General features: G+C 47.6%; 1 protein-coding gene across 2 annotated transcripts in view; it reads left to right on the top strand.

Moving 5' to 3' along the window:
• Positions 1-14941: 14941 nt before the first annotated feature.
• The window catches only part of CALB2 (calbindin 2), a 29194-nt gene continuing 16707 nt past the window's right edge, over positions 14942-27428 (top strand). For both annotated transcript variants that reach the window (XM_004387793.1, XM_004387792.1), the window contains exon 1: positions 14942-15111. In XM_004387793.1, the coding sequence (XP_004387850.1) occupies positions 15018-15111 (94 nt within the window). In that variant the 5' untranslated portion in view covers positions 14942-15017. The remainder of the gene's footprint in view (positions 15112-27428) is intronic.

Below are 27428 nucleotides of genomic sequence, written 5' to 3'. Positions count from 1 at the left end.
TTCCTTCCATCTTCTTTTGATGCTTCCTAAGTCATTCAATATTTTTTCCATAGAATCCTTCAACATTACAACTCTAGGCTTGAAGTTTTTCTTCAGTTCTTTCAACTTGAGAAATGCCAAGCGTGTTCTTCCTTTTGGTTTTGTAACATCAGGTTTTTGCTCGTATCATTATAATGTTTTACTTTGTCTTCTCGAGCTGCACTTTGAAATCTTCTGTTCAGCTCACTGGGTTAATAGTGTCCCCCCAAAACTCATGTCCACTTGGAAACTTAGAAAGTGACTATGGGGTTTACAATGAACTTTACCCAAAGTATATGTCTTTTGTCCTTAGTTCCTAAGAGATAACCTCTAAAACCTTGGAGTTTTCCCAGTGATGGGAGTCTTTATTATCAATGAGGTCTCCAGACCACACCTGAGAATTTATATTAATGAGGTAACTATTGGGTGGAGGCTAGCCAGGTCAGAAACAACCACCATGTGATATCAGCCCCGATCTCAGGGTAGGGGGCCTGGAGATTAAGCTTAACTATGCGGGCAGTGATTCAATCAATCATGTCTACATAATGAGGCCCCAATGTAAAAACTCTAGACACGGAAGCTTGGTGACCTTCCTGGTTACTGATAGACATCAATGCAGGTGGGAGGGCAGCAGCATGTCCTTTCAGACACAGAAGCTCCACATTGGGAATCCTCCCAGACCTTACTCTATGTGTCTCTTCATTTGTATCCTTTTTGCTATAATAAGACTGTAATCATAAGTTTAGCACTTTCCTGAGTTCTGTGAGTCATTTTAGGGACTTATCAAACCTAAGGGAGTGGTGGGAGCCAGCATGTAAAAACTGAAGGGGCCCCCAGGGGAACCCCTGAGCTTATGGGTGGCATCATGAGGGGATGGGGGAAACTCCAAATTCATAGCCAGCAGGTCAGAAGTGAGGGTGTTGTGGGGACCCCTAGGCTTGCAGTGGAAGTCCTGGGCAGACTTGGCATTCTGGAGGACTGTGCTCTTAACTTGTGAGGTCTGACCTAGCTCTGGTGTCAGGGTCAGAGGAAGAAGTACTACGTGGGCAGCTGGTGTGAGAGAGGAGAGTTAGGGGTAGATTTATAGCTAGGGCTGGCCTCAGAGACAGCCAACAGAGAGACACCTCTAGAGTGACCTTCTTTGGGAATAAGGTCTTGCAGATAGAATCAAGTTAAGGTGAGGTCATACTGAATTAGGGTGGGCCCTAAATCCAATCACTGGTGTCCTCACTAGAAGAGGGAAATTTAGACACAGACACAGACACACAGGGAAGAAGACCATGTGAAGTTGGAGGCAGAGACTGAAGTTGTGCTGCCACAAGCCAAGGAATGAAAAGATTGCCAGCAACCACTAGAAGCTAAAAGAAGCAAGGAAGGATTCTTCCCTAGAGCCTTCGGAGGGAGCATGGTCCTGCCAACACCTTGATTTTGGATCTCTAATCTCCAGAATTATGAGAGAATAAATTGGTTTTAAGCCACTCAGTTTGTGATCATTTTCATGCCAGCCCTACAAAACTAATATAGCTAGTATTTACTAAGTGGGCCAGGCTTTGTGTTAAGTACTTTACATGTATTTAATGCTCTCAGGAACCTAGTATTATACCCATGCTATAGATGAGGAAACAGAGGCTAGAGAAAGTAACAACACACGCCAGTTCGCACAGCTGGGCAGGTCTGACTCTAATGCCTGCTTCTTTACCACTGGGCTCTACTGCCTCTCCCCATCTCACAGCCATCCCTGCAAGATTGTATTATCCCAATTTATCAGATACAGAAATTGAAACTCTGAGAAGTTAAGGTCTTTGTCTAAGTTCATGAAGCTGATAAATGGTGGAGCTGGAACTCTGCTGGCACACCACTGACATGCAAGATGTTGGAAGCTACCCTGCCCTAATGAGAAACACATGGATGCTGTCAGAAACTGGGGTTCTAGACTGAAAGCCTAGGCCTCCCAGCAAGTGCCAAGAGACAATTTTAGTCTGAGAGCATGACTTAGGTCAGATCTAAAAGCAGAGCCCTGAGGTGGGAATTCTTGTGTAAATGAGTTATTGAGGAAGGGTTCTCAGGAGAAACCTGTAAGGGAGGGAGGGAAGCGTGACAGAGCAAGGGAAGAAGCCAAGCAAAGGTGTGGGTTCAGTTGATGTCTAACCTCAGCTGATTCCATGGGAGCTCTGAAGCATGAATTGTAGCACTGAGTTTTTTCTCTTTGAGGCAAGGGTCCAGGTCTTTACACCCTGTAAGCAGGGGTGGATTAACCAGTATGCAAGGTACGCACAGGTTTACAGTAAGCAGGGCACACACGGGCTTAATTGTGTTTACTTACTAATCTCTAGTGAACAATTTCACATGGGTTTCTCCACAGAAAGATCTGGTGAAAAGCTGGTGAAATTGTTCACTACAGATTAGTAAGTATGCACAAGTAAGGCCATGCTTACCTTGCTTATTGGGTAATCTGCCCCTGCCTGTGAGGGTCAGCCATTGGCTATGGGTTGCCCCACGGTGGGAGAGGGGAGCATCTCTGGTCAAGGTGGCAATTCTTTGAAGAAAAGTGTAACCTGGAGTCTGAGCAGTCAACACTCTCAGCAGCTGGTGAATGGTGTACAGTTATTAGAGGGTGTTATGAGTTGAATTGTGTCTCCCAAAAATGTATGTTGAAATTCTAACTCCTAAACTCTATGGGGCAGTTCTACTCTGTCCTATCAGGTCACTATGAGTCCAAATCAACTTGACAGCACACAACAAAGAGAACATACCTGTGGGTATATCCTGTTTGGAAATAAGGTATTTGGGGTTATGTTAATTAGATCATCTATAAGTAGAGTGGGTTCTAAATCCAATCACTTCTGAGTTATAAAAAGAGCAGATTAGACACACAAGTACAAACAGAGGGAAGATAGATGCTATCTGGCAATGGAGACAGATGCATCTACAAGTTCAGGAATTCCAAAGATTGCTGGCTACTAGAAGCTGAAAGAGATAAAGAAGGACCTCCACCTAGAGCCACACCCTGAATTTGGACTTCCAGCATCCAGAACTATAAGAAAATAAACTTCTGTTCTTTAACGCTAACCACTTGGGGTATTTCTGTTACAGCTGCACTAGGAAATGAAGACAGAGGGGATCTTGGCTGGGCACCATTGGCATCTCCTATGAGAAGGAGACCCAGGAGAGACAGACAACACTAACTGGCTCGCAATGCCTGGAAATCCATTCCTTTCCCATTCACACCCTTATCCCCTTTCCTCTCTTCCTTACCCCGCTCTGGGCCTTCTTTGCACCCTTCAGCATTGGCTGGGCTGGACTCAGCTCAAGCTTTTGGCTCTTGTTTCAGGCCATTGGCAATCACAGCTAGAGCTGAAAACTCCAGGAAGTGCCCCAGTTTGGCCCCTTTCCAGCCTAGGCCTGCTTACTCTGAGCCCCATCCTTTTGCCTGCCTGTGAGGGGATTCCCACTGACGTGGTCTGGAAGGCAGGACAGGGGAGCAGCTATAAGCCAGGTGTGATGGATAATGAATGAACAGAGAGACCGAGAGCCAGGCAGCTCCCCCTTACCAGCCGGTGCTGTGGCACCCGGCAGGGCTAACAGCTGCCCTCCTGAGGCAACCCAAGTGAGCATGCTGCCTGGCACTTGACTGCCAAGAGTTGGGCTGGCAAGGTCAGTGTGAGTGGTCATTTCTTGAGCTTTCAGGGGAGTCCTGACTCTATAAACAGAAACATCCTCTTGCACTCCTCTGCCCTGCATGCATTCGTTCACGCATTCATTCATCCAACAATTATTCACTGAGTGCACAGGGCCATGAACGGTGCTGAGAGTTAGGGAAAAAGGATGAATAAGATAGACAAGCAGGAGAGACAAACAAGAACTAAGCATAGCAGATCACAAATTCACTCAGATGTGCAAGTAAAATATAGCCTCTTTGTTTCCTATAATTGGTCTAATCTTCCTCAAGTGCCCCCACCCTGCTGGGAAGTGGGGGTGGGAGGTGGAGAAACACACTCTAAGCTTGCCAGTTTATGGTATCACAGTGTTATTTGGCTTAAACAGGCTCTTTGGTTTCTATGGGGTAAATGCTCAGTCTTTTCCACTTTCTCCTCAGCTTCATCTCCAGGATAGTGTCTGAGTGGGAGGGAGGGCAGGGATTACTAGGCAACTAGTGGCAGGGGGTAGGGGTTACTTGGGGACACCCTGGGTCCTCCTCACTGGTCACTGCTCCAGAGTGGCTGGTCTTGTCTCTCCCTGGGTGGACTTCCGAGATATACCTGGTCCTGTCTCGGGATGCAGCCTCTGTTGTTGGAACCCCCACCCCAATCCCCTTTTTACTGGCCAGGGCACCCCCCTCCAGCTCCTGGGGTTGGCTGCTAACTTGTCACACCTGTATGTACCCTTTTCCAGGGGATTGCACTTGGTGGAACAGAGGCGCCCTCTATCCTTGGGGATGGACCCTGGCCAGTGACTGATACACAGTTGGGGTAGGGGTGAGGGGTTACCAGGGAAGGAACAGGGTATAGTAGCTTCACCCTCTTGCCTTTGCCCAGGAAAACTTTTTGGTGTGCCAGAGCTCCATGAGATCAGGCTGAGGCTAGACTTCAGATGATCCCACACCTTTGCCTGGCTTCTTTCCCACCCGATCCAGTTTCCCTCCCTCCTTAGAGGTTTCTCCTGAGCGCACTCCTAAATAAATCACTTGAAAAAGAATCCCCATCTCAGGGGACTTAAGACAGGGGGCTTCTGGGGATGCTTCTGCTTTCTTGGTAAAAGACGTAAGTATTGCTGTGGCTGGGATTCGTGGAAGTGGGGCAACCACCTTACAATGAAGAGGAAAGGCTGTAAGAGTTGGAGATGTCCTGGCCACTGGTAAGGCTGAGTTCTCGAGTCAACACCAGACTCCTTGCCAGGTGAAAAGAGAAAACCGCTTTTTATTTCATCCATTCTAGTCCAGTTTTCTGTTCCTTGCACTTAAAGGCATTCTCGTCGTCATCCAGGTGAGAGAGCCCGTTGTGGCTTGGTCTAAGGTGGGACAGTGAGGCTGGAGAGAAGAGTGATTGACCTGCTGAGCCTTATGTCCTAGGAAAGCCTACACTTCTCACCCATTTGCTGACCGATGAGGTTTGGGGCCCTTCCTCTCACACTGGCTACCCTGTTAGCCGCCAAATGTCAGCCCCAGTTCTGCAACCACATCAGAAAAGGGCAATAGTTCCCCGCTGGGAGAAGTCCTATCTTTGTATTTTGCTGGGTAGTTTTTCTTGCTCAAGCTACTTAAGTCAAGCTTGCGTTGTGTGAGAACCTGCTTAAAATAAACATTGCAGTTTCTGAAGTTATACAGACTTACATATGTTGATGCTGCTGAACTCTCCAACACCAGCTCTCAGTGATTCTCAGATATGCACTGCCTAATCAGACATGGGAAATAGCTTTCATTTCATGAGATGAGTCCAACTGATTGGTAATGGCTGCCTGGGACCTCAAATGAAAATGGTTCTGAGGCTGGGCCCAGGATCCAGGGAACAGACTGCTGTAATTGATTAGTGATGTTTACTATGGAGCCCTGGTGGTGCAGTGGTCAGCAGTCTGAATCCACCAATCACTTCTTGGAAACCCTATGGGGCAGTTCTACTTGTCCTATAGGGTCACTATGAGCTGGAACCAACTCGAAGACACCTAACAACAACAACAACAACTATGGACAGATTGGGGAGCAGTGATGGCGAGCATATACTTGACTAGTCCATATTTTACTCTTTGTAGAGATAGTTAATCATCCTCCTGGAAAGATAAAATTGGCATTTATGAAACAACTAGAGGTCAGACAGGAATGTGTAAGCAAGAGTTGATAGAGTCAGGGTTCCTACTTGCAAACAAGTGAAACCTACTCTGGCTGATCTATGTAAAGAAGAAATTTATTAAAATCTCTGGAAGGCTAAGAGCCGGGCTCAGGGCTACACAGCCTAGAACAATACCTCAAAGAACCAGTCCAGTGAGAATACCTGTTACCTGTGCCACCACTAGCAGTAGATGCTGCAGCTTGCACTGCCAGCCCCCCTAGTACTAGGCATTGGGTGCTACATTAGCATCAACTGCCTGCCACTGTTATCTCCTGCTGAGACCTTGATTTTGGACTCCTAGCCTCCAGAACTGTGAGAGAAAAAAATCCTGTTGTTTTAAGCCACCCAGTTTGTGGTGATTTGTTACAGCAGCCCTAGGAAACTAATACACTGCCCACATAGCTCCTGACCATTTCTCTCCATATCCACTGCCCCTTCCCAAGTCCAAAGTGCCATTGTCTTTCCTACGTAACTGCAGAAGCCACCTGATAGGACACCCTATGTTCCCTTAGGCCTCTCTCCTATCACTCCACACAGGAGCCTTGGGGGATCCTGTAAAAAGGCAATTCTGATCATGTCCATTCTGACAAAAAACCTTTCGAGGGTCCCCAGTGCTCTAGGATCTGCACCTGCCTACCTCCCCATGGTAGCCCACCAGGCGCCCTACCTGCTCTGGGCTCCAGTCACGATGGCCCCTGTTAGACAGTTTCAGCTCCAGGTTCAGCTTGATCCAGCAGTTCAAATGATGTCACGCATGACCTGGTTTCTTGCAGTCCCTCTGCCCTCAGTTTGCACTTATATATTCAATTGTGTGGTTTGACCAAAGTCTATCTCCCTCACTCAACTTTAAACTCCTGAGGGAAGGGACCATATCTGTTTTGCTAATCATTAACTCTCCAGGGGCTAGTACAGTACCTGGAACAAAGTATATTGTTAATAAATATGTTTTTAACAAGAATGAATGAATAAAATGTTAAATGAATGAATAAATAATATGCAGCCCTTATCATTTAGTGCCTCATTTCAACATCTCTGCTTCATCCTGGGGAATCCTGGAAGTGCAGCACTGCCACTCTGGGTACCGTTTTCCCATTCTTGGTGAAAGAATCCAAATCCCTGGCCACCAGGAAGCCCTGTTCCGGCAGGAAATGGAGCAGGTTGGTTTGCAAATCAAGCCCAGGGCTCCCTACCAGGTCCCCAAGCAGAGGCCAAGCCGGCCTCATATGGAGATCCACTTGCCTTCAGGTTTGGATTCATTTGCTGCTATTTTCCCTTTGTCCGCCTTGCCTGGGCTTTGTCTTTCTCTGGCTCCTCCATTCTCTTTCTTTAGTGATCCTTGTCTTGACCCACAGAAAGGGGGATTATCAACTTCCAGCCTGGAGAAGGTGAAGGGAGTCTCCTAGACTCACAAAGCAAATTGATGGTAAAGCTAGATCTAGAATCCAGTTATACTGAGTTCTAACCCAATAGTAAAGGGAATAAAATCAGCAAACATTTATCTATTGTACCAGTCACTGTGCTCAGTAATTTACGTGTATGATTTCATTTAATCATTACAATAATCCTTCCATACAGACGGTCTATCAGTGTTCACATTTCGTATAAGAAACCGGGGCTTGGAGAGGTTAGAGAGAGACTAGAATCCATTATACCAGATCACAGGTCAGCAAACCACATTCCACAGGCTAAATCTGGCCTACCGTATCTTTTTGTAAGTAAAGTTTTATTGAAACAAGGACATGTTCATTCATTTATGTATTATCTGTGGCTGCTTTCATGCTACAATGGCAGAGTTGAGTAGTTGAGACAAATACCGTATGTCCTACAAAGTAAAAAAATTTACAGTCTGGTCCTTTATAGAAGAAGTTGGCTGATCCCTGTTCTAGATGATACTCTCTCCCCAGGCTCTCTCTTTTACATTTGAACTCGTTGCTGACAGTGATTTTTATCCAGGTTTACAGCAAACATACCTCACTAGCTGTTTGAGTTTTCCATGTTGAGCAACCAATACTAAAGGTATCAGTTAAGGCTGCAGTTGCCACAACTCCCTCTAAGGGAAAAGGTCCCCTCTCTGATCACCACACCCCTCACCCCTACCGCCAGCCACAGCTGACTGGATCAAGGAGTGCGTGCTGATCCTAGGTGGGCATGAACAACTGGACAGCAACCTGGGATTTGAATGGCCTGACCTAAAAAGATGAAACAGACTAACTAGATTCCTCTCTTGGGGATTTGAATAAGGAAACAGAGAGAACAGGACTGTTAAAGGAAATGGAAGCTATAGAGTCTTGAGGACAAGCTGATGCTTGGGAGACTATGTTAGATCAGGAAATGGCAGAGCTGAGAGGATGCCTGCTGGCAAGGAGAGAAGAAAATGGAGGAGTCATGCAGATGGAGACAGAATGTGTGTGAGAGAGGGGCCCTGCTGTTCTAACAGAGAAAGGGAGAGAGAAGGCTTGGTTCCTAAGGGTAGTCCAATTCTGGCTCCCTTGTAGACAATTGTCTCGTCTTGGATTAAGAGTTTTTGGTTGCAAATGTCAGAAAAACCAACTCAAATGGGCTTAAAAAATAATGGGTATATATTGGCTTTATAACTGAACAGTCCAAAGGTACTTCACGTTCAGCTTGATCCAGCAGTTGAAATGATGTCACCCATGACCTGGTTTCTTGCAGTCCCTCTGCCCTGCCTTTGACAATATCAGTTTCATCATCAGTCTCCACTCTGTGCCCTACACCATTGCTAGCGACTCTAGACTTTTCACGCATGGTGCTGAGATGGCTGAAGTAATTCCAGACCTCACAGCTTCATACCAGATTATCTGCAAGAAGAGAAGGAGTCCAGTACCACCTTCACATTCTGGGATATGATGTCTCTCATTGGGTGGAATTAGTCACATGCCTATCCCTGAGACAATCACTGTGGCCAGGGGGATGGGCTGCACTGGTTAGATTAGATTCTCCACCACTTGCCTTCAGTTTTCTCACCTGCAATAACAACATTTGAGTGCTTATTATGTTCCAGGCTATGTAGTAAGGAATTTGGCCTCACCTAAAGAGAGGTCTGGCCCTGGCTCTGAGAGGTAACTTCTAAACCCTTAGAATTTCCCGAGTGATAGGAGTATCTTTGTTACTCAAGGTGGGTCCCTGGGACCATACCTGGTAGTTTATGCTAACAAGGTAACTCATGGTAAGCTCTCCTTGGGCCACATGATAGCAGCCCGATCTTCAGGGAGGGGGGCTCCTGGAGATTGAGTTCAACCAGGTGGGGAACCAATCAATCAATCATGCTTATATAAGGAAGCCTCAATAAAAACTCTGGACACTGAAGATCAAGTGAGCCTCCCAGGTTGGCAACACTCTGTGTGTACTGTTACACATCAATAGTGAGAGGGTAAAAATGCTGAAAACAGGGAGCTTTGAGTTTGGAATCCTCCTAGACTCCACGCTATACATCTCTTCCTTTGGCTGGTTCTAATTTGTTTCCTTTTCCTATAATAAACGTGACCATGAGTATAATAGCTTTCAATGAGTTTTCTAGTGAATTGTTGAACCTAAAGGTGATTTTGGGAAACCCTTGAACTTGCAGTTGGAGGACTGTGCCCTTAACCTTGTAATTTGGCTACCTCCAGAGATAGGCCCTGGGTCACATTTTACGTGCCTTCCCTCTTTTAATGCTCACGAAAGCCACACAAGGCAGCTACCAGAATTATCCTCATTTTACCAATGAGGAAATCAAAGCTCAGAGAGAGCAGACACCTTGCCCAGGGTCACACAGCCATCATGTGGCAGAACTTCCAATAAGCAGTGGAACCGGGGGCTGAATGGAGTCTGTGGGATTCTGGAACCTGAGCTCTTATCACTCGTGCCCCTGCCTATTAGGGGAGAAGGTCTCTCGACAGCCCCTAGATACTGTTATTCCACCTCCTGTTGCTCTCCTGGTGACCCAAATCTTTTGCTCAGAGAGAGGTATTCTGTCCACAGACTCTCATGCCTCAGACTGAGTTACTCAAAAGTCCTGCTCCCACCTCTGAGTTCCTCTGGACTCTCAATTCCAGCCCCCACATCTGTTTCCATGGAAACTGCTGAGCTCCTGCATCCCTTTCATTCTCCTTTCTGGGAAGCAAGGCCAGCTCTCTGGCACCCTCGCTAGCCAGGCTGACCATTATAAAGACCAAAGAAGCAATATCCAAAGAAACATTTTCAGGCAGAGAGAGGAACCGGGTTGGGCTTCTGCTTTTTTCTTTCATGTATGCCAAAATAACACCAGGTGCTCTGAGGAGTGCTGCCAATTACTGTGGCCCACTGGATACTGGCTGGAAAGTTGTTTGTCATCTGTTCCCCTGCATCTCACCATCTACAGCCAGCAGGGCTCCCCATCCCCTCCTGGGAGAGTGACTCTGGGGGTCAGGGTATGCACCTGGGACAGAAAGCAAGTCTTTTCGCCAGTCCTTGGTATTAGATCACAGCACTCAGGATGCAGCTGGTGGGCTGAGGATGGGAGAAGGAGGAACTAGTAATCAGCTAAACTCATGAGCACCCTGGAAACCACTGGGAGGGCTGTGGGACTCTGGTGGCCAGAATCTGGGATGAACTTTGTACCTATTACCCAGGGGTTGGGCACCTACTCTATAAGGACTCCATATATACTGGAAACTGGAGGAACCAATGCGATCTCAAATCCCACCCCTGCCAGGATGTGGACTGGGCATCAGTCTCCCTGACCTTTGTTTTCTTATCTTTAAAATGGGTCCAGTTCTTGTAGGCTGGTTGGGAAAATCAAACAAGGTAAGGACACATTAAAGTCCTCTTTAAAGGCATTTGAAGGTGTTCTCATCAACATCGTTGTTGACGGAAGAGGTCCTGGAGAAATAGTGAAACCTCAGATATCTAACAAGAATTGCAGAAGTCCCAATTCATTGAGAGACAAATATAAAAGAGTTTTGTTTTTTACCATCACCACTTTAAAATATGCTCATTGAATCCTCTTTTCCTGTCCCCTTAATGATTTCTTGATCAGAGTCCTTGCTTTTCTGCTCACATTCCGTTATTTAAACTTGGTCCTGTCCAGTTTAAAACTGCAATCTCTTCTCCAATTTAAAGCTCCCATTCTCCCCCATTGCAAATGGGACAAGGTGCTTGGCTTCAGGGCTATGAAGGAGAAGAGGGATGAGCTGGCTCTGAGACATCTCTTCCCTTGGGGGTGTGGGGCTGTGGGGAGAGGTGGGAGGGGTCTCTGCATAGTGGGGTAGAGGTTTCTTGGAGCAGTTGTCAGCTCCACCCTAGACTCCTTCAAACACCGAGGACTGGTCAGCAGTTACCTGGCTTCTGCTCCTTCTTCAAACTCATGCACCTTCCCCAGGAGCCACAGCACCCTCCAAGGGCTGCCGAGACCTGAAATGGGGAAAGGTCATCCCCACCTTTTTTTTAGGCACAGGACAGTCTCCTCAAGCCCCATCTGCATGGGCCAGCTCATCAACCTTCAGACACCTCTAAGGCAGAAACAAGTGACAGCTGTCTTCACATGTGGCCCAAACTCAAGAATTCTGCTCACCCCAGCCCCTTCCACTCCAGGACCAAGTGGGCCTACCAGTGCCCCTATGGCAGGCATTTCCCCATGACTTGCAGTGATTTCCTGGAGGTCCCCCAATAACACTTGGCTTCAGAGGAGCCACAGATGTTACACTCCCCAAAGGCTAAGGCTCCTCCCTTTCTTTCCTACCCAGTCTTCTTTTTGTCTAGAGCAAGGCCATAGTTGGAAGTGGAGGGCCAGCTTAGCAAGCCAAGCAGACAGGAGCTGTGTAGCTCCTGAAAGGCTAGCTTTACAAGTGGAGTACTGAGCCCCTTTTGCTTCCAGGTGTCACTCAAAGTGCCACCACTTCAGAATAACAAGAAAAATTCCTCCTAACATCTTATATGAATAATAACTATCTTTTTTTTATTTTGTTGTTGTTGAGAATATCACACCAAAACATACACTAATTCAACAGTTTCTATATGTCCAATTCATTGACACTGATTACATTCTTCGAGTTGTGCAACCTTTCTCACCGTCCTTTTCTGAATTGTTCCTCCCCCATTAACACAAACTCACTGTCCCCAATGGTTCCTATCTAATCTTTCTAGTTGCTGTTGTCAATTTGATTCCATATAGACAGTTCTTAAAAGAGCATAATGCTCAAGGCAGACATTTTTTACTAGGTAAGCTAACTTTAATAATAAATTATCTTTTAATTACGGTCTTACCACTGCTGGGCTTTTTGCTAATGAACTCCTTAATTATATTATTTTTGGTTCTTACAATGACTGTGTGAGACTAATAGTATTATCATTCCCTCTACTTTTACTAAGATTCAAGACGTTAAATAACTTGCCCGAGGTCTCACAGCCAGTAAGTGGGTTTTTGACCTGTGTCTGCCTGATTCTAGAACAGGGGCTTGTAACTCCTAAACTTGACTGCTTCTGCAGGACTCAGTATGGGATCAAAGGGAAAAGGAAATTGCTCGGGGTCTTTGGGCCTTCCTGGGCCTGTGTCTGGGAAAGCCAGGGATGGGCCTTCCAGAAAGAGACTCCAACCATGCATTTAAAATAAACCATACAGGTTTGGAAACTACAGAAATTAGAGGTCATTGTGTTTACCCTGCACTCATGCCCAGGACCTCCCCAGTCAAGCTGACAGCCTCTCCCCTGGTTTTGGCAGCCTTGGAAAGTAGAAAGCAGGAACCCCATTCTCTTTTCCTCCAAGTAAAACCAAAGCAGCAAGGAGATACTGGCTTTGATCTTGAGAGAGCCAGGGATAAGCTCTCAGCCCACAGACCTGGGACAGGGGCTGGGGCAGGAGGTGGTCAGAGGAGTCCAGATGGCTGGCACCAGGACTGGAAGGGGCTAGTCTGGCCCCTTGAGAGGCTGTGTAACATAATGGAGACAGCATCTGTCTGCCCCAGGGAAGAATGCTGGTCAAGGATTTCTTGCCAAGCTTACTGCTGATCGCTGGTTCATGAAGGGCAACAGGAGCCCAAAGGATCATGAAATGAGCGAGCACACAAACTCATTTAATCCTCAGAACAATCCTATGAGGTAAATACTTGCATTTTGCGGAAGAGAAAAACTGAGGCACAGATAGGTTGCATAATTTGCCTAAGGTCGCACAGCTTATTCTGGGATCTGAACCCAGGTTCTAATCTTTCTGTGCCATTCTGCCTCCCCAGAGATAGGGACTGCCACCCTTACATCAGTTTGTCATACTGTGGTGGCTTGCATGTTGCTATGATGCTGGAAGCTATGCCACAGGTATTTCAAATACCAGCAGGGTCACCTATGGTGCACAGGTTTCAGAAGAGCTTCCAGAGTAGGAAGAAGGGCCTGGCAATCTAATTCTGAAAATTAGCCAGTGAAAACCCTAGGGACCACAATAGAATATTGTCTGAATACTGTGCTGAAGATGAGCCCCCAGGTTAGAAGGCGCTACACAATAGCTGCAACAATGGACACGAGCATACCAGTGATCGTGAGCATGGCCAGGACTGGGCACGGTTTCGCTCTGTTATTCATAAAGTCGCCAAGATCTGGAGCTAACTCGATGGCAACTAACAACAAGAGGGAGGGAGGTGGTGTCCCCAAACCAAGCAGACAGACCCAGTGGTTCTGGTGAATTTCTCAGCCCGGGACTCTCTCCTCCACTGCCACCACATTGCTAATACCAAAACCAAAGGCAACTCCCCCCTCCCATATCAGGCTCTAGAGCTGGCATTTTATGACTGCTTTTCTCTCCCAGTCTATTTCTGCAACACATTTACCCTGGGCCAAAAAATCAAGGGGTTTTTGAACAACCACCTTTAATTGCCCCTTTCATGCACACTCTGGGCCCTTACCTCCCCCTAAGGGGAGACCTTCCCCCTCTCGGTCTCTTCCTGGCGTTCCCTAGCGACCTCCTTTTGATTCTCACCTCCTTCCCTTTTGCTCTCCCTTTGAAAGGCAGTTCAGCTAACACTCATTAGCACATGTTAATGAATAGCAATTCTGTCTCTACCACTCTGCTGGGAGAACAGGAGGGATGAAGCTGCCACACTCTGGGGGTAAGGCATCCACAAGGCCAGGACAAGACCCAGGGCTCAGGCCACCAAAGCATAGGCAGGCATGCCAGCTCCCAGCTTGGGGAGCCCTGCTCTGCTGTGCCCCGGGTGTGTTTTCAGAGGCTGCTTCTCTTTGCCTTTAAACTAGCTCAGAACTTCCTTTGCTCAGAGTTGGACATTCTCTGCCCACTGGGCTAGGGAAATTTGCCATGAGGCCCCTGGGTGGGCGTGGTTAAGGATCCGGTAGGGAGAATTAGTTCTACTACCCCTGGACAAATGTGTACAGTGAGGCAGGTACCAGGAGGTGGAGGGAGGTACCCAGCGGGTAGCAACAACCAGGACACAAGAAGAGCCCCCCGTGCACTGCCACCCATATTCTCCCGTGGGGGTCACTGATTCCAAACGCTCCCCAGTAAAGTCTTGAGAAATTCGGCTTCTCCCCAAGACTGACCTCACTAAGGGGCCATGTGGCTCGTGGAAAGGCAACGGGGTTGGAAATCTTGTCTCCCGCCTATTTGCTGCGCAACTGAGTCATTTCGGCATTTTAAGCCTCAGGTCTTTCGTCAGAAGAGTGGTCCCTTATCATCCTGCTGTGGAAGGGTCAGATTACAGGAGGCAGGGGACCTAGTGTACTAGGATGCTAAATACTTGTAAAATTTATATTATTGTTGTTATCATCATTATCATTACTGGTACTGCTACAGGGTCGCTATGAGTCGTAATCCACTCGAGGGCAACCGGTTTTTTTGTTTTTTTTGTAAGTGGTGGCTGTACATAAGACGGTGGGAGAGGGAGGGAGAAGGGCGGCCTCTCTCCCGTTTTCACCGAACAACCCCTAGGTTTTCCTGGCCAGGCGCGGGGCGGCGCGGTCTCGCAGCAGACGTGCTGGCCCCCCGTGAACACGGGCCCAGACCCCAGCCCCCCATGCCCTGCCGCGACCGAGCCACGATTCTCTGAGCCCGCGCGCCCCCTGCTGGAGGCCGGGAGCGGGTGCAGCCTCCAGACTGTATATAAGGGCAGCGTGGCGCGCAAGACCAAGACGCGAGCGAGAGCAGAGCCGGCGCAGAGCGAGAGCGCTGTGCTGGCTGAGGTCTCCGAGCGGCTCGCCATGGCTGGCCCAGCTCAGCAGCCCCCTTACCTGCACCTTGCCGAGCTGACGGCGTCCCAGTTCCTGGAAATCTGGAAGCACTTTGACGCAGACGGTCAGTAAAGCGCCGAACTTCTGTGCCCATCAGCCCCCAGGGGACCTGCGGTGGAGGGGAAGTGCTCAGTGCAGACAGGGGTACATCTTTGTCCCAGGTGGGGTTTTGGCCGCAGAGTCTGCTGGAGTCGGGGTCTCGCGTTTGGGAGACATCTGGGTGCTCAGGTGACAATTGTCAGTAACTTTTCTTCCCTGACATAGGCGACTGAGAGCCCACCCACTCTTGCAGCCTCATCCTGGGCAAGTCAGAGCTTTCCCAGAAAGAAGGCCTGGGCTGGGAAGGCTCCCCGTTACTCTCCCTGCCATCTCCCCACCCTTCTCTTCAAGGTAACTTCTTGGCTTCAGCTGCTGCAGCCACAGGTCTCAAAAGCCCACTCAAATCTTTCCTCACATTCCCCTTTTGTTGAATACTAGGTTAGCCCCATCACCATCCTGGGGACTGAGGCAAGTTGAGGACTCTGAAGGGAAACCCTTGGTCTCCCCAGCCTGACTGGGAGAGCAGGGGTGGAGAAGGGCATTCCGGGCCTTGCATCCGCTAGGCTTCCTTTGCCCATTTTCCAGCCCTCCCCCCCACCCCGCCCCAGGCATTTGGGTTTCCCAACCACAGCAGCAGTGGATGTGGTGAGGGCAGGGCTCGGTCCCAGCCCCAAACCTCTTCCCTCATGGTGATGATCCTGGGTGCTTTTGGTGACCCCATCCCTGGGTAGGGGGAAGCACAATCTTAAATGCATCAGTGACCGCCCCTCTGCTCTGTGTGGTTTTGACACTGACTTACCCACAAACCGAGAGCTGGATTGAATAGCCTTTGGAGGTGGCTCCCAGCACTGGGATTCCAAAAGTCTATGATGCTTGGACTTGAGCATAAAGGGAGGCTCCCTTTGGAGGCTTTTCATAATACTAGAGACCTTTTCTCCATCACTCCAAACAACAGGTGATCTGCTTTTCTTCTCTGAGGCCTTGGCTGGGGTGAGCATCCCAAATGGGTTCTGGCATTTCTGACCCAATGGCAGAGTGGTGGCTCACGGTTTTTATCCTGAGATTGAGAGTGAGGGGGATGGGAACAAGAGAGAAAATCAGGTGGTGGCTCACTTGATCCCTCCTGCCTCCCTTTCTCACCTCAGAGAGGTGTGGAGATGGCTAAACAGAGGCCCTCTGCTCACAGCACAGTGGGAAGGCATGGGTTAATGTCTGGGGACAATAATCAGTGAAGCTTTGTAACTGAGAAACCGGGAGGGGCTGAGGACTGGGCAGCTGGATACCTCGTTAAAGACCCCCATCTGCCTGTGAATTACTGAAGGAAGTTGGGTAGATTGTTAAATCTGTAAAATGGGGCCAAGGAGGGGTTGTATTTCCAATCCCTGGCTCATGCGGAAAGACTGCCTTGGTGGAAGGGGCTATAACAGACCTGCAGCCCCTTAGTATTCCAGATGCACATTCCCTAAGGATGCTCCTGCCAGTTTATCTGCACCAGAGACTTGCATGATTCAAGGAAAGTTACCAAGTGGCCAAGGTTATATCACTGGCCTCCTGCCACATGAGTCAGCTATAAACAGAACTCCACAATCCTGCTTTTTCTCTGTTCTCACAGGGACGACCAGTAGTGCTCTCAATAACCATGCAAATCCTTACATTGATATGAGACACCGTACTTTTCAAAACACAATCGCACCTTCTTGAGTCACACCCTGTGAGGCTGCTGGGAAGATCATGATTCTCCTTGTACAGACAATGAAAGAGACACAAGGAGTGACTTGTCCAAGGTCATGTAGGAGGTTAGTGGGGGGGCTGGTTCCCGACCAGGGCTTATTCCCACACTCTGGATTCTAGACACCTGACTGGGTTGGAAGAGGGTTTTTTTCCATGATGATAGGTGTAAGATCACCTCCATTTCCCAACAAGAGCCCTAACCCAGCCTTGGAGGTGACCAGCAGTTCATTTTATCCCAGAGAGGGGTCTTTGGCTTAGAGCATGGCTGAGCTAGAATAGACCCAAGAGGCTTTAGGGACCCCCAAAGCCATGGCGCGTGTGGCTCTCTCTTGATCCGCCTATGTGAAAGGAGAGCGAAAAGCTTGCTTCTTGGCCTCCTTGTCCACTGGGCTACCCGTTGCCCTCTCTGGGTCACAGCCTCAGGGAAGTCCCAAGGAGGGACCGGGAACTAACAGAGAAGGAAGGCAAAGAGGATGAAAATGCCAATAGGTGAAAGAGAAAGGTGATTTAAGAAAATATGGATATAGCCAACTGGGAATTCCACAAAAGGATCCAAAACAAGGCTTTGGGCTGGCTTGCTCTGTCCCTTCTCTCTGACCTTCCTCCTTCCCTCCCCTCCCTTTCTGAACACCCGCAGGCTGCCAGCGAGCCCCCACCTCCCCACCTGTGCTCCCTGCTGTACTCTGAGCCTCTCTCTTACTAACTCTGGCTTCTGTTTTCAACTTGGGGTTTCTCCTCGTCTCTAAGAGTATCCCTGCTACTCAAGACCTTAAAAACCTCTGGGAGAACTTGCCTTTGCCGCTTACCAGGTCCCTGGAGTTAGTTCACTAGAGCCCAATTAATCACAGCCACCTGTGAGAGGGAACCACCTCCCCACCCCTCTGCACTCCCACATCCCATAGTAAACAAAGGAGATGTTAGGAGAAAGCTGGACTCCAAGAAAGGAGGGGAGCCAGGAGGGAAGAGGGTACGGCCCTTAACTCAGCCCATTTTTAAACAGGAGGAAGAGTCATATCCCAGTGTCTTTGCCCAAAGAGTTACATTATTTTCAAGATGATCATTAGCCTTGCAGTGGAGAAAGGAGCAGGTATTTTGAAAGTGGGACATTGGGACTCAAAGAGGCGAAATTATTTTCACAAGATCACCCAGGAAAGCAGGAGGGGGAACCCAGGAATCCTGTCTCCCAGCCCCCTACACCATTCCATGGACTCTTGCTCAGGGGTCAGCCAAGATTATGCCTTTGGAAAGATCCAGATGTTGTCTTTCAAAGGCAAAGGTAAGGAAGGTGGCACCCAAGCCCACCCTATGACCAGGTTGGGACTCTTCTACCTATCACCTCCATGCTCTGAATGACCCTTAAACCTGTTGCCACTGAGTCGAGTCTGACTCATAGAGACCTATAGGAGAACTGCCCATAGGATTCCCTAGGCTGTAATCTTTATGGAAGCAGACTTCCACATCTATCTCCCATGGAGCACCTAGTGAGTTTGAACTATTGACCTTCTGTTAGTAGCTGAACGCTTAACCACTGCACCACCAGGACTCCTGAATGACCCTTAAACCGAAAAAACCAAACCCGTTGCCACTGAGTTGATTCTGACTCATAGCGACCCTATAGGACAGAGTAGAACTGCCCCATAGAGTTTCCAAGGAGTGCCTGGTGGATTTGAACTGCCGACCTTTTGGTTGGCAGCTGTAGCACTTAACCACTACACCACCAGAATGACCCTTACATGTCCTTATATGTCTGAGTCTGTTCTGTTGCTTCCTGGCCATGTCTTTGTCAGGAACATTCTTACTCTGCAAGATCCAGGGAGTTATGTGGTCCCCCCTAAATGAGCCACAGGGCTCCTATTCTGAGGGCCATCAATAGGAGATCCATGCAGGGGGAAGGTTATGACTCAGAAGAGAAATATGTTAACCTTTGCTACCCCTGTGGAATCAAGTAAGAGGGTAGGGGCTGGATGGGCCAAGGGGTTTTCCCCCAGAAGCCGGCAGACATTCACAAGACCTTGGAGCGAGACCAAGTTGGGAATCCTACTCACTTCTAAGAATCTAGCCTACATAGATATACTCACAAAAAGTTATATGAACAAGAGGATCTATTACAGTGTTTTTTGAAATATTGAAAATTTGGGGGGTGGGAATGCCTATCACCTGGGCATTGTACTAATTTCTACAATGAAATATTATGAAATCAATAAGGTGGAGCTTTTGCACTGACATGGAAAAATGGCTCAGGTGTATTATTAAGAGAAAAAGAAAACTAGCAGAACTCTATCATGGTATAATCCCTTTTCTATTGTTAGCGAAGTTTGTATGTTGGAAAATATTTCAAAGAAGATAACTGAGCAGTACTGGTTATCTACTCTGCAGAGTAGATTAGGTAAAATTCAAGAGCATTTTCTTTCACTTTCTAAGTTAATCTCCATAGTGTTTGAAAATATCACAAGAGCATGTGTTTCTCTTGTAATCAGCAAAACAATAAAGATGTAAGAAGAAAATAATTTTATGGAACCCTCCCCCAAAAATGTGTGTGTGTGTGTGTGTGTGTGTGTATGTACGTTGGGTCTCCAGGTGTGGGAATCTGTCCAGACTTTTCTGGGCCTTCGTCCACCTCTAGATGCACCTGGTGAAGCAGGGCCTTCTCCAAGCCTCTCACAGGACTGAGTCTTCGTTCCTTATCTGAGAGGGCCTCTGAGGACCACACTTGAGCACTTTGAGATTAGTGAAGGAAGGACCACAAAGGGCCAAGAAAGGCTCTGCCCTGTCTTCCTGCCTCTGTCCTCCTAAGCCCAATGGTAATTTTTAAAAAAAACTACCTTTCAAACCCACGCACCACTGAGGACCACTTGCCAGAACCATGTGCCCAGTCTCCCCCGGGTGGTAGAATGCCGGTCTGTGCTAAGCGCCTTCTGTTTGGATCTCATGCCCTGCCATCCTGCCTCTCTGACAGTGATTGCACCAGCTGGGGGGTGGCGGCTGTGTCTGTGAAGAGCTGGGGCTCCCCAGCGGAGGCAGCCGAGGGGACATGTTTTTGCAAACAAGATGCTCAGCCGCCTCGCCAGGGCAGCCGCCAGCTGCGTCAATCCAGGTGTCCTTGGCCAGCTCACGTGTTTATTCTCCCTCTAGACTCCAGTGGTTTTACTAGCTGAGCCTTGGGGGAGGTTTCCAGGGTTAAGGAGACTCCTCAGGGAAATCTTCTCCCACCCCAGCAAGCCTGAATTAATAGAGCAGGCCTGCAGCTCTTGGAGAACAGTGCCGCCCCAGCCTGGCGGCTCTGCTGGGGGATTGCATCATGTGCCCTCCTTTGCCAAGCCAGTCCCATCCTTCGGCCCTCTCCCCTCCTCTTTGGCTCTCTGCTATCTCCCCTCCTCTCTCGCCCAAGCTGCCCTATCCTCTGGCCTCCCCCAGGCCTGATAATGAGCCCAGCATCAGGCTGTCAGATGTCCACAGGTTCGTGGACCCAGCCTGGCTCCAGAGCCCCTGGTCCAGAAGCAGCACAGCCCAGAAACAGATTCAAATCCAAGTGTCTGAACATTCATCTGCTAGCTGCCCACTCTGGGGCATTATTTTCCCAGGAGCCCCTGGGAGAGGGACACGCGCACGTGTGTGTGTGTGTGTGTGTGAGAGAGAGAGAGACAGAGAGAGAGAGAAACTGAGACAAAACAGACACAGACGCAGGTTGTCCCTTGAATGAGCAGAAGGAAACCAGGCCAGTCCAGGACCTTCACTAGCTGTGTGACTGAATCTCTGTACCCCTCAAATTCTTCCTAAGATGGGGTCAGTAGCATCTGTCTTGCTTACCTGGCAGAGTTGTGCAGCTCAGATGAGGAGGGAAATGGAAAGCTCTTTGTAAATGGCGAGCACCATGTGAAGTAACATTAATATTAGGGCAGAGCCTAGAGAAATCAATTTCTTGCCCAAAAAGGTGGGATTAACTGTCCCAGAGGGTGCTCAGGCTGGAGGGTAGAGGGTTGTTTGCCTTTTGAGCAGTCTGAACTCCAGATAGTCACCAAGTGGCCTGGCCTTATGAATGTTGTCTTGTGCAGCTTAATGAGGATGTCCAAACCTGCATAACTTCCCCACAAGATCCTCTCTAAACTGTGCATTATAGAGCACTACACAGATTGGTGAGCTGCATCTAGGCCACTAGCTCTCACACTTCAGCGTGCATCAGAATCACCAGGAAGGCTTGTTAAAACACAGACTTATCAGCCCCATGCCCAGAGATTCGAGTTCAGTGAGTCTGGGGTGGTGCCTGAGAATTTGCACACTTTTGAGAACTACAAAGTCAGTGCTTCTCAGACTTTAGCTTGCTGAAGAATCACCTAGAAATCATGATCAAACAAATAAACAATCTTGCTGAGCCCTGCCCCCAGAGAGTCAGATTCAGTAGGTCCTCGGCAGGGTCTGGGATTCTGCGTTTTTAACAAGCTACTGGCTGTTGATGATGCTGTTGGCCCCAAACTACACTTGGAGAGGCACTGATCTAAGCCCCCTGAGTCAGGACAGGTATAGTCACTGGTCAACACTGAGACCCAAGTTGACCATCTCAGGGCTCACGCTGGTCCCCCACCTCAGCCTCACATGTTTGAAGCCACAGGCACCATCTTTCTAAAATAAAGACTCTAACCTCGCTAGCTTTAAAGACAAGTCAATGTCTTTAAGTCATTTCTGACTTCTTTTAAATAAACTTTTTATTGAAGTATAACATACATATACATGGACTCCCTGGATGGTGCAAATGGTCAAGCGCTTAGCTTCTAACAGAAAGGTTGGAGGTTTGAGTCCACCCAGAGGCACCTGGGAAGAAAGCCCTGGCGATTTACTTCTAAAGAATCAGTCATTGAAAACCGTATGGAGCACAGTTCACCTCTGAGATGCATAGGGTTGCTATGAATCAGAGTTGGCTTGATGGCAACTGTTTTTTTTTTTTTTTAACATACATACAGAAATGTGTACAAATCATAAGTTCCATGAATTATCACAAAGTACCAAAAAAAAAAACAAAACAAAACACTAAACCCGTTGCCATCTCATGCAAACCTATAGGACAGAGTAGAACTGCCCCATAGCGTTTCCAAGGAGTGGCTGGTGGATTCAAACTGCCGACCTTTTGGTTAGCCTCCACAAATAGTCTCTTTACCAAGGACTTGTTGGACAAAAAATGAGAAATAGATGAAGATTTAGAATCCATAGGATTGGGTGTTAATTTGAAACCTTCTAGTATCCCCATATTCCATTTTTCATTTCTTTGGATCTGAACCCCTAAGAGTTCCTCCCCTAGAAAATGTTCTAAAGCAGTAGTTCTCAAACTTTAATGTTCATACATTGTTAAAATGCAGATTGTGATTCAGCAGGTCTGGGGCAGGGCCTGGGATTCTGCATTGCAAACAAATTCCATAAACCAGATGCTACGGGTCAACGGACCACACTGTGGGCAGCAAACCCTTATACTCCAAACCTTCTAAATCAGAATCTTCAGTTTAACAGGATCCCCCAGGTAATTCTTATGCACCTTAGACATGCTGCTCTAATGCAGTTCTTAACCCTGACTGCACCTTAGAATCATTTGGGGAGCTTTGCAAAAAACCCATGCAAAGACTCCACCTTGTCGACGAGGTCAGAAACTCTGGGCAATGGTGTTTTACAAGCCCCCCAGGTGTTCTAATACACAGCCTGGACTGGGAACCACTACTCTAGAGAAAGCAGTATTGCTGGAACTCTTCGGGCTAAAGGGTTTCTGCCACAGATTGATCCAGAAGACCATAAGAGGACAAAGTATAAAAATGCTTTCCATTTATGTGAGATTTTACATTTTCCAGAGTGTTTTCACAGCATTGACTTGTATGGTTCTCACAATACCCTATAGAGAAGAAAGACATAGTTATACCCATTTTAGAGATGAAGAAACTGAGGCTCAGCGAGATTGACTTGCTCAGCACAACAGGGATAATTGTAGAGCTGGTGGTAGAATCATACCTCTTGCTCAGATACTCTCTTATCTGTTCAACTGTTAGAAGATCTGTAAACACCAGTCTTGGGGAGAAACAAGCAGACCTCCCTCCACTGTGGGGTGGCACTCAGTCAAGTGATGGAGCAGCCTTCGGTCACAGCTTTCAGTGTCTGCAATCAAATTAATTGGAAAGAAGTGTTGTCTCACTTTAAACTTGGGGAAACTGAGGCACAGTGGTGGTGAAGCAAGAGAAAGTACAATTTAAAAAAAAGTAGATTTCTGGGTTCCACTCCAGACCATTCTAATCAGAATCTTTGTTGCTGCGGTCCAGGAATCTGCATTTTAAATGAACTCCCTGGGGTGTTTCTTGTGCACATTAAAAAAAAAAAAAAGAGTGGAATAAAGAAAGATGCAAGGTCCCTGGATTCCAGCCCAGCCCCCTCTCCATAATGTTCTCAGGATGTGGTTTTATTAGGAGGTTAGGAGTGATGGTTGCTATGGTAACCATATCCTTATCCATGCCCATCCGCATGAGATTTTCTTGGTGGCCAGTTACCCCACCTCTCTTGAAGAGAGTTATAGAAAAAGGAAATCCCTTGTCCAATGCTGATGTCTTCCCTAGAAGGATGTGGTCCAACCGATCCTCTTCCCTAGTCTCAGATAATAGAGATGGAGACTGCAGGTAGTTGCTGTGAGAGAGGCCAAGGTAGCAAAGGCTTTTTACCCCAGCGGTGGAGTATGCCCCTTCTCAGCCCGCAGCCCCTGCCTGCTTATCTAATCTCTGCTCTTCACCCTCTGCCTTGAACTGGTTGGTTCTGGCCATTCCTGTCTGGCTGCCTCCCCCCAGTAGACCATTAAATGCTCTCAGGGAACAGGCTCATCTCTAAAACATGGTAGCACAGGGCACAAAGTTGAACTGTTGTTCAAGTAAAGGCTGGTTGAATTGAACCACATATTTCTCCCTCTGTTGAAGGGTGGACAGAGGGGAGGTAAGCATGGCAAAAGGGGCTCATCCAGCTTCTGGAAGTGGGGAGCTTATTTCTACAGTGTCCCCAGCCCAGCTCCAGGTCCACTCTCCCTGCCCTTTGTCTTCCCTCTTCCCTGTAGCTGGGGCTTCAGAGAGCCCTTCCCTGCCCATCCTGTCGACATAGCCTCGCCAGGCGATCTCTATTCTATTATGCCATCATTCTTTCATTGCAGTTGACACTATCTGGAAATATGGTGCTTAAATTCCTGTCCTTGTTTATTTATTGTCTGCCCCCGCCCCCCTCCACCCACTTAGAACAAAAGCCCCACGATGAGGCCATGTCTAGCTCGCCTTTGCATCCCCAATGCCTGCACAGAGCTCAGCACAAAGCGAACGGGTAAGTGAATGAAACCTGGATCAGGAATTAGGACCTTCCATTTCTGGCCCATCCTCACTGTGTGATCCTGAGCAAGTTGTTTCCCTTCTCTGTGCGTCGGTTTCTTCTTCTGTCACAAGGAGAGGATTCTGCTCTGCCATGTTGTGATCATGTGCGTCTGAAAGGATTTTGACCAGTTAGATGGCAGGGACTAGATCTTGTACATCTTCATATTCTCCACAGCATCCCATGCAGGGCCTTACAAAGCGTGAGGCCTCAAATTAACTGCTGAATCAGAGGAAGAGGGTGAAAGTGCTCTGAAAAACAGAAAGTGCTAATGAAGTACTGATGCACGCTACAATGTGGAGGAACTTTGAAAATGTCATGCTAAGTGAAAGAGCCAGATACACAAGGTCACCTATTGTATCATCCCCTTTATATGGAATATCCAGAATAGGCAAATCCACAGAGACAACACAGATTGGTGGTTGTCAGCGACTGGGGGCAGGGGGAAGTAGGGAGCAACTGGTTAATGGATATGGGGTTTCTTTTGGGGGTGATGAAAATATTTTGGAACTAGATAGAGGTGGTAGTTTCACAATTATTGTGAAGAAACTAAATGCCACTGAATTGTTCACTTTAAGATGGTTAATTTGATGTGAATTTCACCTCAATTTAAAAAAATGACAGGTGTTATATCTGTAAGGGAGTTTTTGACGTTAGGAAATGGCCATGCTTTCCTGCTGGGCAAGGCACTGGCTGATTGTCTGAGTTTCTTGAGGTTGTTAAACTACCTTAAACCTTTCTAGAACAAGGCAGGGTAAAAATAAATGTATTTATTCTTTGTGAGTCTCAGAAAAACCCCATGGAAAAGGTGGCTCCCGTACTTTTCTGCTTTTCTTCTTGCTGTTCAGATTGTGCGGTGGAGCATGGTTCAGTGCCAGCCTTGCCTGCTTTGGCCTTCCTCTGCACCCTCAAATCTTCCCAGCCAGAAGCAAGAACCCCAGGTCAAAGTGTCCCCCAGCATGGGCAGCAGACAGAAACCCCAGCCATGGTAGTGATGACCGCTGGTGCTGCTGAGGCTCACTGTGTGCCAATGTTTTAAATGTATGAGGAAGACACTATCATTATCCCCATTTTACAGATGAAAAAATTGAGGTTCAGAGAGGTGATGTGACTGGCTCAGAGTCCCATAGTGTGTGTGACTGAGGCAGGAGAAGAGCCAGGTGTCAGTGCCTCAACAAGAAGGGCTAAGTAACTCTGCCAACCTCTAAATAGTAGGTGAAGGGGCTGAAGAAGACATAGCAGAGCTTCGAGGGCCTGGTGCAAAGCAGGAGCCCGCAGATTGGAGGGTGGGAGCTGTTCTGAGCTGAGCAGCTGCTCTTTGTAGCATGCTGACAGTTGGGCTGGGCCCCTCTCAATGCCTTCCAGCTACCTCGTGACATGCTCGCAAAACAGACACACACATTCATGCACTCACTCACCTCATGTGTCTCCCAAGCCCTGGCTCACAGCCCAGCCTTTGTGACCCCTACCGTTTTGAACCTTGATGCATGCTTACAGTGCCAGCTCTGAGCCCCCAGCATCAGGCTTCTGGAAGCTGTAGATGGCCCAGAGCTGAGCTCCCTGTCTGACCCTGCAATGCCTCCAAGGAGACAGATGTGACTTTGCCTTCTAAGTTAAGAGGAAGTTTAACCCAAGAATTGGAAGAATAGCCAGATCATGGCAGGGAGTGACCAACCAGAAACCAAACTCCTTCTAATGGGGCACAACAGCCCAGGGACAAGGATTAGAAGGCAAGAAGGGACAGGAAAGCTGGTAATAGGGAACCCAAGGTCGAGAAAGGAGAGTGTTGACATGTCGTGGGGTTGTTAACCAATGTCATAAACAATATGTGTACTGTTTAATGGGAAACTATTTGTTCTGTAAACCTTCATCTAAAGTGCAACAAAAAAATTTAAAAATTTATATATAGTCTATTAAAAATAATAATGGACAATGCAGCCTTGAACTTATACATAAATGAATGAACCACATTTTATTTTGCAAACATTTTACTATGAAAAAATTTAAAACATATGAGAACAGTATAATAAGCCTCCATGGAGCTATCACCCTGATTAAACAGTATTAACTCACCCCCACACACACACAAAAAACAAACTCATTGTTGTTGAGTCTATTCCTACTCACAGTGATCCTATAGGACAGAGTAGAACTGCCCCATGGGGTTTCCAATGCTGTAATCTTTATGGAAGCAGACTGCCACATCTTTCTTCTGCAGAGTGGCTGGTGGGTTTAAACTGCCAACCTTTCCGTTAACAGCCAAGTGCTTAACTACTGCACCACCTGGTAGTGACCAGGGAGAGAAAAATTACTTGTTCCTTCAATTCAAAGGCATCATCAACTAGACGACTGCCTTTTTACCCAGAAAGCCCTTCCTCCCTTCCACTCCCTCATTCCTCCTCTGTCCCTTTCTTGCCTGACATAGGCACACACTCATGAAATTCTGACTCTCCTATGAATCTTCAAAGGACATCTCAAAAGAAAGATGACCGCCCCACCGTAGGAAAGAAAGGCACACAAGTCTTGCCCCCACCCCATTAAAAAACCATTTGCCATTGAATTGATTTCGACTCATGGAGATATCCCATGTGTGTTAGCACAGAACGGTGCTCCATAAGGTTTTCAATGACTGATTTGCAAGTGGATCAGCAGGGCTTTCTTCCGAAGTGCCTCTGGGTGGACTCAAACAGTCAACTTTTTGGTTAGCAGCCAAATGTTAACGATTTGTACCACTCAGGTACTCCCCCACCCCGGTTACAATGTTACAATCACATCTTTTTCCTGCAGACGGAAATACCTAATTTATCTCATGTGATTCTCTCCATACAATGGAGTCTTCTCCACTAGAGGGCTCATCTAAGGTTAGTTGTTCAGAATTTTAATTCTTGGGGAGACACTAGGAAGAAAGGCTGGAAAGAGATGCCCCTTCCCTAGTGGTCAGGGTAAATTCTCCTAGTCTTTTTTTTTTTCTTTGTTTAGTTTGTAATTCCATTTGCCCTTGAAGAAAGCTACCCCCACCGCCTTTCCTGTTCAGTCTCCTCTATGGGAACCTTCCTCAACTGCTTTAGATCAGATTTGGAACTTAACTTTATGCCAGTGGCTTCCAAACTTTGCTGCACATTGAAATCACCTGGGGAGTTTTTTTTTTTTTTTTTAATTATGATGCTTAGGTCGCACCCCAAACTAACGATGTCAGAATGTCTAGGGGTGGGAGCCAGACATCCATATGTTTTAAAGCTCCCC

Source organism: Trichechus manatus, unplaced genomic scaffold, assembly GCF_000243295.1.
Source record: "Trichechus manatus latirostris isolate Lorelei unplaced genomic scaffold, TriManLat1.0 scaffold00194, whole genome shotgun sequence".
In the NCBI taxonomy this organism is placed as follows: domain Eukaryota; kingdom Metazoa; phylum Chordata; class Mammalia; order Sirenia; family Trichechidae; genus Trichechus; species Trichechus manatus.
The sequence above is the reverse complement of the archived record's forward strand: the minus strand, read 5'-3'. Positions and strand labels throughout refer to the sequence as shown.